The sequence below is a fragment of the Protopterus annectens genome, chromosome 14.part0, assembly GCF_019279795.1.
Source record: "Protopterus annectens isolate FY-2018-M chromosome 14.part0, PAN1.0, whole genome shotgun sequence".
In the NCBI taxonomy this organism is placed as follows: domain Eukaryota; kingdom Metazoa; phylum Chordata; order Ceratodontiformes; family Protopteridae; genus Protopterus; species Protopterus annectens.
Genome location: NC_056748.1, coordinates 367,291,651 through 367,305,562, shown reverse-complemented (window position 1 = coordinate 367,305,562; position 13,912 = coordinate 367,291,651). Strand labels below are relative to the sequence as shown.

The following is a 13,912-nucleotide window of genomic DNA, read 5'->3' as shown; positions in this document are numbered from 1 at the left end:
AAGCTCTGGTAGGGCATATAAAATACTGTACAACTATATCAAGAGCCAATCAGTGGAGGTTAGAAAAGATTGGGAAGAGACTGGAAAAGCAATTTACAAGAGAAAAAGGGGAGGACAAATATAAGGTTCCCAAAAATGAAAAAAAAAGTCCAGAAGGTTTAGGATATTTTCTTGGAAGTGTTTGCATAGGTATTTTTATACCCCAAGCACACTTTAAAGAAATTTTCCTCAGGTAGATACTGATAGCAAATGTTCGAGGTGTGATGGAGAAGGAGGTAACTGGGAACATATGTTCTGAAAGTGCAACAAGCTGACATACTTAAAAAATTTCCAAATGAGTACACTGTCAGAAGCATTGCAGGAACAAATTGCTGTTGTTATGTCTTTTGGCTTTTCCCTGTTAGGGGTCGCCACAGCGGAGCTCCGGTCCGCTAATGATTGGCAGTTGATTTTTATGTGCCGAGTTACCAGCCCTGACGCACAACCTTCAACAAAGGTACGCCCATTCACGCATGTCTCCACGCAGAAGATGCTCTAACTGAGAATCGAACCGGACAGCGTCTTACTGTGAGGCGACAACGCTACCGCAGCACCACCACCGCGAGTGCAGGAACAAACTGCTGTAACCAGGGAAATTACTCTTTTGAGCTTGATCTGAATTGTATAAGCCTTGCCAAGTTTAGTCTAACTGGCTGCCAAAAAAGCTAACCGGTAGAAAATAAAACTCAAAATCTAAAATAACCAACTGAAGTGATAAAGAACTGTAGATGTGATCTTTACAAAAAGAAAGGAGCAAATTAAACAGAAATAAATGGATTTTTTGAGAACAATACACACAGGATAATGTTCAGAAGGAGGAATGATGTTTAAGGGAAGGGAAGAATTGAGCACTTGTATAATGTTGGAGTAAATGATTATTGTTAAAAAAAACAAACAAAAAAAACAAATGTACACTGCAGGAAAGTAATAAAATGTCACCATAGTTTGTTTTTTTTCTCTATTAATGCATGTGTACATGTCATTATGTAAATTGTAATTTAATAAAGATGTTTAAAAAAGTTCAATGCAAAAGAGTGCAGTACAGTTGCATGTGGTAAAAAATCTGTTCCCATCTCGTAGGTTTTAAAAGGTACTAGTCTTCAGAGAGACAGGATCATAAAAGACTTTGGTACATACAAGGACAACTCTCTCATTCTATCATCATGTTTCCACCATAGTCAGGAAATCCTTCTATATGGCCTAGTTAATTTCCAAGGGGAGGATTTCAAGATTCAAACAAGTCATCCTGCTGCTGTACTCTTCCCTTATCAAGCCCATCATCCAATGCAAATCCCCCTTTAGTACTTACAAATCGGAATATACTCAACTAGAAAGACCCCAAAGAAACCTAGATTATCAGAACTCACACTACACTCAGTAGCCTACAAGCTGTTCCAAGGTAACCAGTGTCTTGCTTTTCAAGCCATGAAAGACCCACTCCTATTTGATGTTCTCATTCTTTGTAAAACCAGTGGCTCTACAAACACCAGCACTAGCAGCCTAACTCTACACTAACAAATCAAAACTTGCTGGGTTTACAGACTTCAAACTCAACGTATTTCTAGCCTATGGAATAAGCTACCACTACAGGTCAAACAAAGTACTACTTTGACTACCTTTAAGGCTGGTCTTGATGACTGGATGGGTAGACAAATTTACTTCAGGATTGTCATGTGGAGCCCTGCTCTACTTGGGAGAAAAGCACTATTAAGTGCTTGAAAAGAGAAGCATGAACTTAATTCGTGGACAGGCATCTTATGGTCCTTGTGATTGCGTGCCTAGTAATATTCCTATGGTAACATACCCCATAAAGGAATGACAAAAGCCAATTGTGAAGGTCAGTACAGGAAAGCTACAATTTTTGAATTGCTGAAGTCATCAAAATGTCAACACATGCAATTAAATCAGAAAAAATGATGCCCCATACCTAACACACTGTTAGTTATTTAACCATTGTGTCACAGGTTTTAAAGGAACAAACTACTACTGAAAAATCTATATGGAAAGAACTGAGGTTTAGAATGGTGCAAAGCATGTGCATAAAGTCAAACAGAGAAAGGGAGGGAGCTACATTTACTGACCCAGCAGACACATGGAGTTACTTGTGCTGCTGGCCAGTTTCCAAGTTCATATAAAGTTCAGAAACTTCCACAGTAAGAAGGAAGAATGGAGAGGTATGAAGATTTGCTTTACAAGACAAATGGTGGAAGGACTTAGAGTTCAGTGGAGTGTGAAAGTACATAAGGACACGTTAGGGATTTTACTATACTATGGGTCATATAAAGATTTTGAGCCTGTTAAGATTCTTCATGGGGGGACCAGAGTTTTAAGGTTGAAAGGTAGCCAGTTTAAGTAGCTGAAATGGAGGAAGGCAGGTAGATTTTTGTGTGACTGTGCAAGCAAGAGAGACCCACTTTTTTTTTTTAAATACCCAAGAAAGAAATTTGGAACTACTTCCAAATTAGAGGTATGCTCATTAGACATACTTTCTGTTGTGTAACTGTACTGCAATCTATTTTCAAAAACAACAAAGAGTTGAATGCTGCTCCATATGCTTACATGCATAATTTTTAAGGAAAAATGTTTCAAAAAGCAACCTATCGAGAACATCAAACCAGTGTTGAAATTAAGTTTTTTTGGGGAAAAATAATGGAAATTATATGTCTGCTATGGAAAGAAATAAGCACTGTAGGACATAAAAACACAGTCATTTTCTTCAATTTAGCACAAAATTAGTTTTCTTTCTCCATACAGATTCACAGGCTTCTGTAGCCATGGCAAAGCTTGTTGCACTGCTAAAGGAAATACACTGGAAAAAGCATTAAGGAGTGAATAAAGGTAAAAAAAATGTACTTACATTGTGTATTCTGAAAAGACAAAGAGCAACAACATGGGCACACCACTTAGCACCAGCCCCGCAAGTGCAGCTACAGGAGGTGATCCGACATCGATCAAACATCACAGCTACGTTATATGCCCCTTTAGGAGGGACCACCTGAGGAGGAGTCACTGTAGCACTTAAATGGAAACCTGTTTAAAATAAAAACAATTACATAAAGAAGGGAAAGCAAATTTATTCTAGTAAACAGGAACAGCAGCAAGATTCCCACACACACAATCATATTATCTAACAATTAGGTGGACTGGAAAACATGGATCCATTTTTAAGCCATGACCCATTACAGCCAAACAGTCCAATAAACGTGAAAAAAAAAAAACAGAATAGATTATTTCAGTAAATAGACAATGTACAGTAGGCTGCAGAAAAACAATCGCACAAGTTGTGGGAGTTTACTGGAATTGAATGTCTGTAACAAGGAGGGCTACCTTCTTTAAACACTAGGACTTATTCAAAGTACTAGGACCATTTACCAAACAAAACTTTCCCCTGCTGACGACATCCTCCATCTTCCCATCACACAAACTGCAAGATCAGGCTCAAGTTCTGAGGTGAGTAAAATTAGGAAAATCAGAGAAAGTGATACAGAGGCGCAAAATAAAGGAGGTAATGGGGGGGGGGGGCACGTACTACCAAAGAAGGCTTTTCTTCTTAAAACTCCATCATTACAGTCCACAATGAAAGTTATGTACTCACCATATTGCTAGATCTATGTTGCCTTCCTCTATCGAACTCATCAGATAAGCTTGTTAGACCTGATCAGATCAGACCTCAGCACCTTTTTTCAAACTCCTGGATCCAGGGCTCACCCGCCTCCACTACTCATAATTCCTTCATGTCCCTACAGTACCTCAGATGGAGCTTGTCCTCCTATAACTAGCATTTATCTCAGAAATACCACAAAATTTAGCACACACCAAATGACAGAAAAATAAGGAGTCAGCTGTATGTTGAATAAATAAAAAAGGCCCTAGTCTAGTCCAGTTGATCAGTCAACAGCTAGTACATGACAATTAAGGTAAGGGGGAGATGGAGGGAGGGGAAAGCTGAGCCAGAAAGAAGGCAGCACAGATGCAGCTTTATGGTAAATACATAACTTTCATATCCAATGTTATCTTTTCCATTTGACTCAACAGATGGGACAAATTTTCCAAATACCAATAACTCCGTGTGGTATCTAATGAGAAACAAAGGTGTGAACAGAAAACAAAGTAGCTACAGCACAAATCTCATCAAGTGGCACTCTAGCAAAATAAGCAGTGGAGGCTGCCACATCCCTGGTTGAATGAGCTTAAGGTCTGGGTGGCAATACCAATCCCATTTCTATACACAGAAATGCAACACAATCAGACAGCCACCCAGATAAATTAACTTTAGAAATGTCTTGGCCAATCTTTGTCTTAGAAAAAGAAAGAAAAAGCTGGCCTGCTTTTCTAATGTCTTTAGTACAATGCAAGTGGAATCTCATTTGGCTTTGACTGTGAAAATCTATAAAACACTTTGTTAAAGAAAATTATGAAGAAAACTGATAGGTTAATGGCCTGATTGAAATTTACTTCAGAGGCCACTTTAGGAAGAAAGTGTAGACTGGTCCAAAGACCTACCGTATTCTTATGAAAAATCAAGTAAGGAGGCTTGCAAGACGAGGTTTCTAACTTCGAGATTATCCTAGCTGAAGTGACAGCCACTAGGAAAGTCATTTTCCAAAACAGACATTTTAGTTCTGTTGAAATTGCTGGTTCAAAGGTGGGTCCGGTTAGGGCCTGAAGCATTACAGTAATATCCCAAGGAGGAAATGGGTCACTGACAGAATATCTTGGAAGAAAAGGTCTTTTTAAAAATGCATTAGAATTTTTTTAACAAGCAAGAGAGTTCTGATTTTGTCTTACATGAAAGTTAGATAAAGCGGCTTGCTGAACTTGAAATCATTAAGAAACTAGCTCGTTTCTGAAAGGAGCCCAACAAAAAATCCAAAATGGATGTGCTGAAAAAGTTCTAAAACTTTGGGGATGCCCAGATAACAAACATCTTCCATCTGCTTTTGTAAGCCTTCATTGCATTTTGTTTCTGAGATAAAGATAAAATGTGGATAACTGATGCATAAAGTCTGCCATCCCTGGCCAATACTGGACTGGAAGAATCATGCAGTTAATTTCTGAGCTTTCAAGACTCAGTGAAGCTGCCTGAGCAGATGAGATAAAAGATCTGGAAGAGGAAATCCAGCACGCAGGAAGGGTGTTTCAGATGAGGCTAAAGGAAGGAGAACTAGACTTGTAGAGGTCATAAGAGGGGGAATTAACATTACTATTGTCTTGCACATTATGACTGAATAAAAACTTGGTTATAACGGGAAAAGGCGGAAAAGAATACAAGAGACCTGGGGTCAATTGTGGACTAGTGCATTCCTTGTTGAATGCACCTGTGGGGAATCGGGGCAAAGTAGTTGCTGCACCTGATGTTCAGGTGGGATGCAAAAAACCTAGCCGAACCTAGCAACTGAAAATTTTAGTTGCCACTGACTGGTTGAAGGACCGTTCATGAAGTAAAAGGACAGATCTGCTCAGTTTGTCTACCAAGACAATGGAACTCCCCAGGATGTGCACTGCCACTAGAAATCCTTGGCAAGACGCTGCCCACTGCCACACCCTCAGGGCTTCCTGGCATAACAGGTATTAATGGGTTTCCCCTTACTTGTTGATACAGACAACTGCAATGTTGTCCGTCTGGATGAGTATCACACCCATGGGGAGGGAGTCCTGGAAAGCCTGCAACGCTATAAGTACTGCCTTCATCTTCAAGACACTGACGTGAAGTCTGTCCTATGTCATCCACCATGTGCCTTCAACCATCCTCCCTTCAAAATAGCCCCCATCTCAGAAGGGAGCCATCTGTGGTCACAGTGGCTGTTGGTAGCAGAAAGGTGAAGAGCCAACCCCATATGACTATCAGAGAGGTCAGCCACCAAACAATGAGACTCCTGCATGTTTGGTGTATGACATATTGGGAACTGAAGGGGTTGTTGCATCAATGACAACTGGAAGATACAATTGACTGCAGGACTCTCATGTAAAAATCTTGTCTAAGGCACCAGCAGGACTAAGGCAGCCATTGAACCCAGAGGACCGAGGATTAATATGGCTGGAAAGTTTGAAGAAGACAGTACCTCAGAAGCTTGGTGATTGAGGGAAAGAATAAAAAGTTATGTACTCACCATAACGTTCCATGTGAGTTGCTCATCTCGCCTTCATTCTTAACTGATGGGTTCGGAGCCGATCTCTCGGTTCCGGTATGATCACATGCAAAGCTCGAGGCCAAGCCCCCTATCCCATGATGCACTGTGAATTGCCTCAGATCTTGTTTGCTGTGTACACTATAACCATATATAATAGTTATTCCCTTATAAAAGGGAAGAAGAATTTGAGCAACCAGGATGAAACCAACATCTAGGTCAACTATCAGCCAGGAGGGGGTAGGAGGGAGGGACACAAGAATGAAGGCGAGATGAACAACTCACATGGAATGTTATGGTGAGTACATAACTTCTTAATGTGAAGTTGTTCAATCTCACCGTTCATTCTTAACTGATGGGTAGTATCCCAAGCACCATCAAACTCGGGTGGCTCACACGAGTACATTTCTTAGGACCGTGGACCCAAAAGATGCTATCCTCGGAGGCCTTATCCACTTCGTAATGAGTGATAAATGAATGAGGTTATGACCAAGTGGCTGCTGCACAAATGTTATCAAGGGGAAGTTTGGCTGAAAACAGAGTATGTAGAAACTGCTCTGGTTGAGTGAGCTTTAATATTGTGTTGCAAGGGCATATTAGCAGCTGAATAGGCAAAGGTGATGCAAATCAGACAACCATTTAGACAGAGTTGTTTTAGCTGCTGGTCTACCTTTCCTGGAGTCAGAGAATGAAACAAATAGCTGGTCTGATTTCCTGAAATCTTTTGTTCTATCCAAATAAAATCTGAGCTGTCTATGAACATCAAGTTGGTGCAGCATATACTCTAACTTTTTGGAATGATTAGGGAAGAAAACTGGTAACTCAACTTGGTTAATATTGGATTCTGAACAAACTTTGGGCAAAAAAGAAGGATTTGTCCTAAGTGACACTCTGTCAGCATGAAAAATCAAATAAGGAAGGTTAATAGATAAAGCCTGAAGCTCTGACACTATGCCGGCAGAAGTAATAGCTACCAGAAAAATGGTTTTCCATGACAAATATTTGAGGTCACAAAATGATGCTGGTTCAAATGGAGGAAGAATCATAGTGAAAGCATAAAATTTAGATTCCATGGAGAATAAGGAGTTTTCACAGATGGTCTCATGAAATGTCCCCATGAGAAAAGCTTTGGATAACTTGTGGGACATATTTAAACAGTCAACCCCAAGATGAAAATTAGAAATAGCAGCCAACTGAACCCGAACTGTTGCTGCTGCCGCTCCCTTATTAAAGATCATAGTCAAAAATTCCATTATGGATGTCATGGGGGCTTGGTAAGGATCAATATTATTTTTAGAGGCCATATGGAAAATCTCTTCCACTTACTAAGATATAATTTTCTAGTGGTGGGCTTATGAGAAGACAAAAGCATCTGTTTTGTCTCAATGGAAAGGTTATGAAGCCTGGCTATTATTGGAATTTGAACAGCCAAGCTGTCAGCTTCAATGAGTGCAGAGAGGGATGAAGGTCCCCCGACGGGTGGTCAGGAGGTCTGGGACTGGGTCCAGAATCCAGGGATCCTCCAAGAGATGAGGTTGAAGGAATGGGAACCAGATTTGCAGAGGCCAATGAGGGGCTATAAGAATGATGGTCCTTACCAGGGATTTTGCTTTCTGTAGAATCTTGGGTATCAATGGTATTGGTGGAAATGCATAGAGGAGACCCGGGGGCCAATAGTGTACGAGTTCGTCCCTCAGGGCTTCTCCCGGAGGGGGAATCAAGGCAAAGTAGCTCCTGCATTTTGTGTTGATGTGACTGGCAAAAAAGTCGCAACAAGCTGGCCCCATTTGCGGAAAATCCTGTCCGCAATCTCTTTCTTGAGGGACCACTCATGTGGCAACAGGACTGCCCTGCTTAGTTTGTCTGCTATCATGTTGGATCTCCCCTGGATGTGCGTTGCCAACAGAAAGCGCTGGGAGGAAACAGCCCATTACCAAACTCTGAGGGCTTCTAGACAAAGGGGGAAAGATCTGGTTCCCCCTTGTTTGTTCAAATACCAGACTACTGACATACTGTCTGTCTGAATCGCAATCATTCCTAGAGGAAGAGAGTCCTGGAAGTACTGCAACGCCAAAAGTACTGCTCTCATCTCCAGGATATTGATATGCAAAAATGTGACTCATGATCGGTCCATGTGCCTTCAGCAGTCTTTCCCTGAAAATGCCCTCCCCCACCCTATCAGGGAAGCGTCCGTGGTCACAATGGCTACTGGAGGGGGTAGAACAAAGGGGTGTCCTATGGTGACATGAAGAGACGTCAACCACCACTGTAGGTCTTTCTAGCAAGAGCTTGTAATCAATATTGTGTGGTCCATGGGTAGTTCCTGGTAAGACCATTGAGTGAACAACAGCCATTGAAGGATCCACATATGCATTCTCGCTAATGGTATGGCTAGGATTGCTGCTGCCATCATACCCAATACTTTCAGATCTTCTGAAGCTCGTGCTCTGTCTTTTGATACCAATGTGCTGACATGCTGACGAAGAAGAAAGACTCTTTCCATTGCTAGCCTTAGAGTGGTGGTTGAGGTGTCTAGCTCTGCCCCAATAAAAACGATATGCTGCGATGGCATCACAGCAGACTTTTCTGAGTTGACTGTAATGCCTAGATGATTGCAGAGTGACAGTGTGTACTCCCTTGCCTGAATCAGTTGATGCCTAGTGGTGGCGGAAAGGAACCAATCGTCTAGGTACAGAAACACCTGGAATCCTAGATGTCTCAGGTGAGCCGTAACCACTGTCATGCATTTGGTGAACACTCTGGGGGCTATAGTGAGACCAAAGGGCTAGAAACTGATGATGATTAGCTTCCAGCCGGAAACGCAGGTGATCTCTGGATGGCCTGGCCATCTTTATGTGGTAGTATGCATCCTTGAGATCTATCGAGCACATCTAATTGTCTTTCCCTAAGAAGGGAAGTATAGACTGAAGTGTGACCATCCGGAACTTCTCTTTCTTTACAGATTGGTTGAGTCTGCTGAGGTCCAAAATAGGTCTCCAGTCCCCTGTTTTCTTTGGAACCAAAAAGAATCTTGAGCAAGTTCCAGATCCTGTTTGGTCTGGTTGGACTGGCTGGATGACTCTTCTAGCAATTTTCGGACCTCTATAGTTGCCTGTTCCCTGCAACTGGGTGGAACGTCCGGGATTCTCCTTATGGTCAGAGGGGGTGTGGCGAATGGTATGAAGTACCCTCTGGAAATGATACTTTGTACCCAGCTATCTTTTGTTATTTTTAGCCAGGCGTCTGGGTACAAAGATAAGCGACCCCCAACAGCCTCCAGAGCAGGACAGTAGGGCCTCCTTTCAGGAGCACTGGTAGGGTTGCCCAGAGAAGTCATCTGTCACCCTGGTGTTGCGGACCACCTCTGCCGCGAGGGCGGCATCTTCCATTATTACCCCCTCCTCTGCCCCTGGAGGAGGGGAGTTCACCATGTGTGTCCTAAAAGGCTCCTTGGGCATTCCGGAACCACATTTTCCCTCCCCTCTGACCTTTGGGATAAGGTCGGTTAGGGGTAGAAAAACGGAATCAGACGGCAGACAGAGTCTTTCCCTCCTATTCACACCTGGTCAAGGTTTCCTCCACTTTAGGCCCAAAAAGGGATGAGCCATCAAAGAGACTGTTCACGAAGGATGAATTGAAGGGCTCCACGAAGAAACACAAACACATCCAGGAATGTCTTCTAAGAGTGATTCCTGTACCCGCTGCCCTACTCGTTCCATCAACTGCATATGATATGAGACGCATGGATGAGTTGACAATAGAATTTAGGGTAAAAAGCTGGGCAGCAATTTTATCAGAGGCTCCTGCATCTACTGTACCCTGAAAAGTATCTCCCAACTTCTTAAGGAGATATCTTTGAAACCTAGTAAAATGGGTTAAGTAGTTCATTGAACGGAGAGCAAAAGTCGCTGAACTGAACATGCATTTCCCATATCTATCCATAATTCTAAGACTCTCTATTAGGAGGATGGATAGATGAGGAAAGTCTCAGATATTTCCTTTTTGGTGGCCGCCGCCACCACCATGGCATCAACAGGAACTCCTTTGGCTACGGATGTTTCGTCTAGTGGGGCTGATATAAATTTGTTAGGCCTCCTAGGGACAGGCTCTGTAGACTTCAGTGACTCCCATGCCCTTCAAGACACCAAATGCATGAGCTCATCAAATGGCATAGACACCCAAGAGGTGGAGGATTAAGACCCAAAAGCCTTCTGGAGAATTGATTCATCCTCAGTAAAGTTTTTGGACTGCCAATTACCCTACGGATCTCAATTATCTCGGCAAAGAAGATATCCTCAGAGGGGGACCCTTCTGACTCATTCAAGTCAGTATAAGATGTTAAAGACTCCTGTGGGGAGTCCAAGCGTCTCCTCTTGCACAATCTCTTCCTAGGAGCCTCCTCAGTGGAGGCTTCTGGAGAGGTCTCAGAAGAGCAGGGGCCACCCTGTGGGGCTACCTGGGGCTCTGGGGCTCTACGCTTAGACTGGATCATGGAAGCAGAAGCAGAAGTAGACACGGGCGCTTTAGGGGATGAAGAAGCAAGGCCTGAAGTCGAAGATGTCTTGGGACAAAGCTCTCCTCATGGCACTGAAGGCACCACTGCTCCAATGGGAAGGAGTCAATGGATCCGAGGGAACTGTCAAACCCCCCGGCACCGAGGCAGTGGGCTCCGAGCTGGAGGAAAGAGCCAAACTCATCCGAGCCGAACCCCCGAGAGGGAGAGTCAGCACAGACAAGTCGGTTCAACTATCCTCTCCGGATCTGACTGGCGAGTGTCGGCTCCTAGAATTCCGGGTCGGTGCCGAGGATATCAGAGTGGATGGAGTAGAGGACATGAACTGGCCTCGATCTCAACAGCTCCACGATCAACAGGTCTGATTCTTCTGGCTCTGAAGGGCTGGTATGGCTCGGAGTAGTAGTAGACAAAGCAGTAGTAGTGGTCTTCGGCTCCGAAGCTGCTTGGGTCAGAGCTGACAACAATTTAGCAAGGCCTGGTGCCTGTAGATGTTTCTGCACCACTCGATCCATATCCAAATATGAAAGGCTGACAGATTACCTAGAAGAATGAACAGATGGTGCCGACTTGAGTAATGGTGACTGAGGCACTTCGGATACCGGCTCCAAGGCTGTGGGCTGGCTCCAAAAGGAAAAGAGAGTCGGCTCCGAAACCTGTAGAGACAATGTCACAGACTCATCAGATTTTTTTTTTTGAATATTTGGAGTCCTTAGATTCAACAGATGACTTGGAGGACTTAGAAGATTTGCTTGCAACATCCTGGTCACTCAATGCCTCTTGAAAAGGGTGTTTTAACAAACCCCTGTCCATTCATTTCCTTTTTCTCTCTACCAGAACCATAGATGAAAAGGAATGGCAGATAGCACAAGATTCTTGCAAGTGGACAAGACACACACACACACACACACACACACACACACACACACACACACACACACACACACACACAGAAGAGCCTGACATAAAAGTATCCAAAAATCCTTAACTATAACTACTATAGAATAATAAACACACACACACTGCCCAAAAAGTTAACTAAGCCAAAACAACGAGGCCAAATATTTAAAAAGTAAATATAGTAAATATCTATAAACACACGGGAAGGGGAACTGCAAGGAAACTATAAGAGCTAACTATCTAACTACCCATGTCAAAAAATTACTAATGCTATATAATAAGCTACTAAATAAAAAATTTTAAAGTTTACTGGCCCGAGCTTTCACTGGAACCTCCGATCAGATGCTGCAGCAAACTAGATCTGAGGTAATTCACAGTGCATCATGGGATAGGGGGCTTGGCCTCTAGCTACTGGAAGACCTCAAGCTTTGCTCCGAACCCATCAGTTAAGAATGAATGGCGAGATTGAACAACTTCACATCTCTTGATTCTCAAAGTGAAGCTTGGCAATCCGGTAACTATTTGGGCTTAACTAGAAGAATATAGTGAGAGCCAGCATACCTCCAGGAGTCTCCTTTTGGGGGAAGGCAACCAGTTGAGGGTCCAATCCCAAGTTACTGCATTACTTGCAAAAACTTCCTGACCTCAGGGCTATTTGGGGGATGAGGAAGAGGGAGCTGATTGATTCATCTAGATCCTCTGCTGGTAGCCCTAACCTGGATTCCAAATACTTAGACATACACCTGCACTTTTTGAGCCTCTGTGGGGTGGATCTGATTCACAGGATTCAAACATACTCCTTAGGACAAGGGCTTGGAGAAAATATTTCAAAGAAGACAATGGGGATTCAGGTAAGGACGGACAAGTATGAACAATGGCCCTTATCTTGCATGAGGACACTAATCGTAACTTGGGCTTCCTTAGTGTTCCTGAATAAAAACATCAATACATACCTGCAACCTTCATACGGTACAACTGGCCTGTATTACTCATGACTAAAAAGAAGATAAAGAACTTTGACGGCAAGCAGGAAGATAGTAGGCACAAGTAAGTATGTAGTGCTGCAGATGGCTTTACAACCTCTTCCTCAGTTTCAGCTTATTATGAGCGAATTGGCCAAAATTAACAACAAAATTTCAGACTGTGTGGAGAAGCTCTCTACAAAAACAGCAGAAAACTATCCCTTTCAGGATATGCAGACCAGCTAACTGAGGCCGATGCTGCAACTGGCTACCTTGAGACAAAAAATGGATTCAAAGCAAGACACATTGATGCAGAGGACAAAGAGATGGAAGAACCCTTGCAGAAGACAGAGATAGATGGAAGAACCCTTGCTCTTGTACAGTATGTGAAAATGCTGCGAGTTCTACAGCATTGCCCTTCTGGCAAGTAAGCTGGCTAAGTGGACTGAAATACCAATGAATGTTTTATAGCAATCAGCTTTGAGGCCTAGATACCTTCAACCAATTCTGGCATGTTTTGAAACTTGTGCTCTCAAGGACAGGGTTCTAGGGTCTATCATTTTTAAGACAGCCATGCAAGGTGATAATAATAAAATAACTGCTGTGTGTGGTGTGAAAGGTCTTTTCTGCCAAGACCCACATGATGATAGCTAAACACTAGCCAATGATCAAATCTTTAAGGCAGCATAAATGCAAAATGAGGTGACTATTTCAAGCTCACTGCAGGTTTTGTTTTCCCAACCAATCCAGTTACACCTGCCTTCTTTTTGAAAAGTCAGAGAGAAAGATAATTTAGCTGCTTGGGTTGGTAGAATGAAGTTAGCTGCAACTTACTTAGGAGGCAGATACGAGTGATGTTCGACACGGCCAGAACAAAGTTTTTTTTTTGGCAAGTGTCCATGTATTTATTCTGTGTTCAGAAGAGCAGACTGGACTTTGTGAATGCTTTTGGCTAGATAACTAGTTTTTCACAAAGCATGTGGTTGGAAAAGTGGCTCCCTCTCTAGGACTGAAATGGAAAGAACATTCAGAGTCAGAGCTGTCTAAATGTATATCCATCATTTGGTAATCTGGTATGGATTGAGTTTAAATTTTAAACTTGTATTATGTTGTAGGAACATTTGAGCATCAGGGGATGTTACGCTTAAATGCTGAAAATTATTAAAAAAGCATCTTAACTTTTGGTTCATCTGATTCTGGGAGAATCCTGTTATGTTCATTGCAATGCTGGGTGTTCCTGGTGGGGACGGAGGTATTCTGGTGGAGTTTATCCCATACACATGTATGTTACAGAATTGGTGGCAGGGTAGCAGTCACCAAGGCAGACTTATTGTTACCTGCTACTCCTTACAGATGAACCGGCCCTATTA

The 13,912-nt window shown here is 42.7% G+C and overlaps 1 protein-coding gene across 4 annotated transcripts in view; it reads right to left on the bottom strand.

Annotated features, from left to right (window-relative positions):
- ZSWIM8 (zinc finger SWIM-type containing 8) overlaps positions 1-13,912 on the bottom strand; it is a 2,719,879-nt gene that overhangs the window by 2,388,999 nt on the left and 316,968 nt on the right. For all 4 annotated transcript variants that reach the window (XM_044056095.1, XM_044056097.1, XM_044056096.1 and 1 more), the window contains exon 4: positions 2,897-3,069. In XM_044056095.1, coding sequence (XP_043912030.1) covers positions 2,897-3,069 — 173 coding nt within the window. The remainder of the gene's footprint in view (positions 1-2,896; positions 3,070-13,912) is intronic.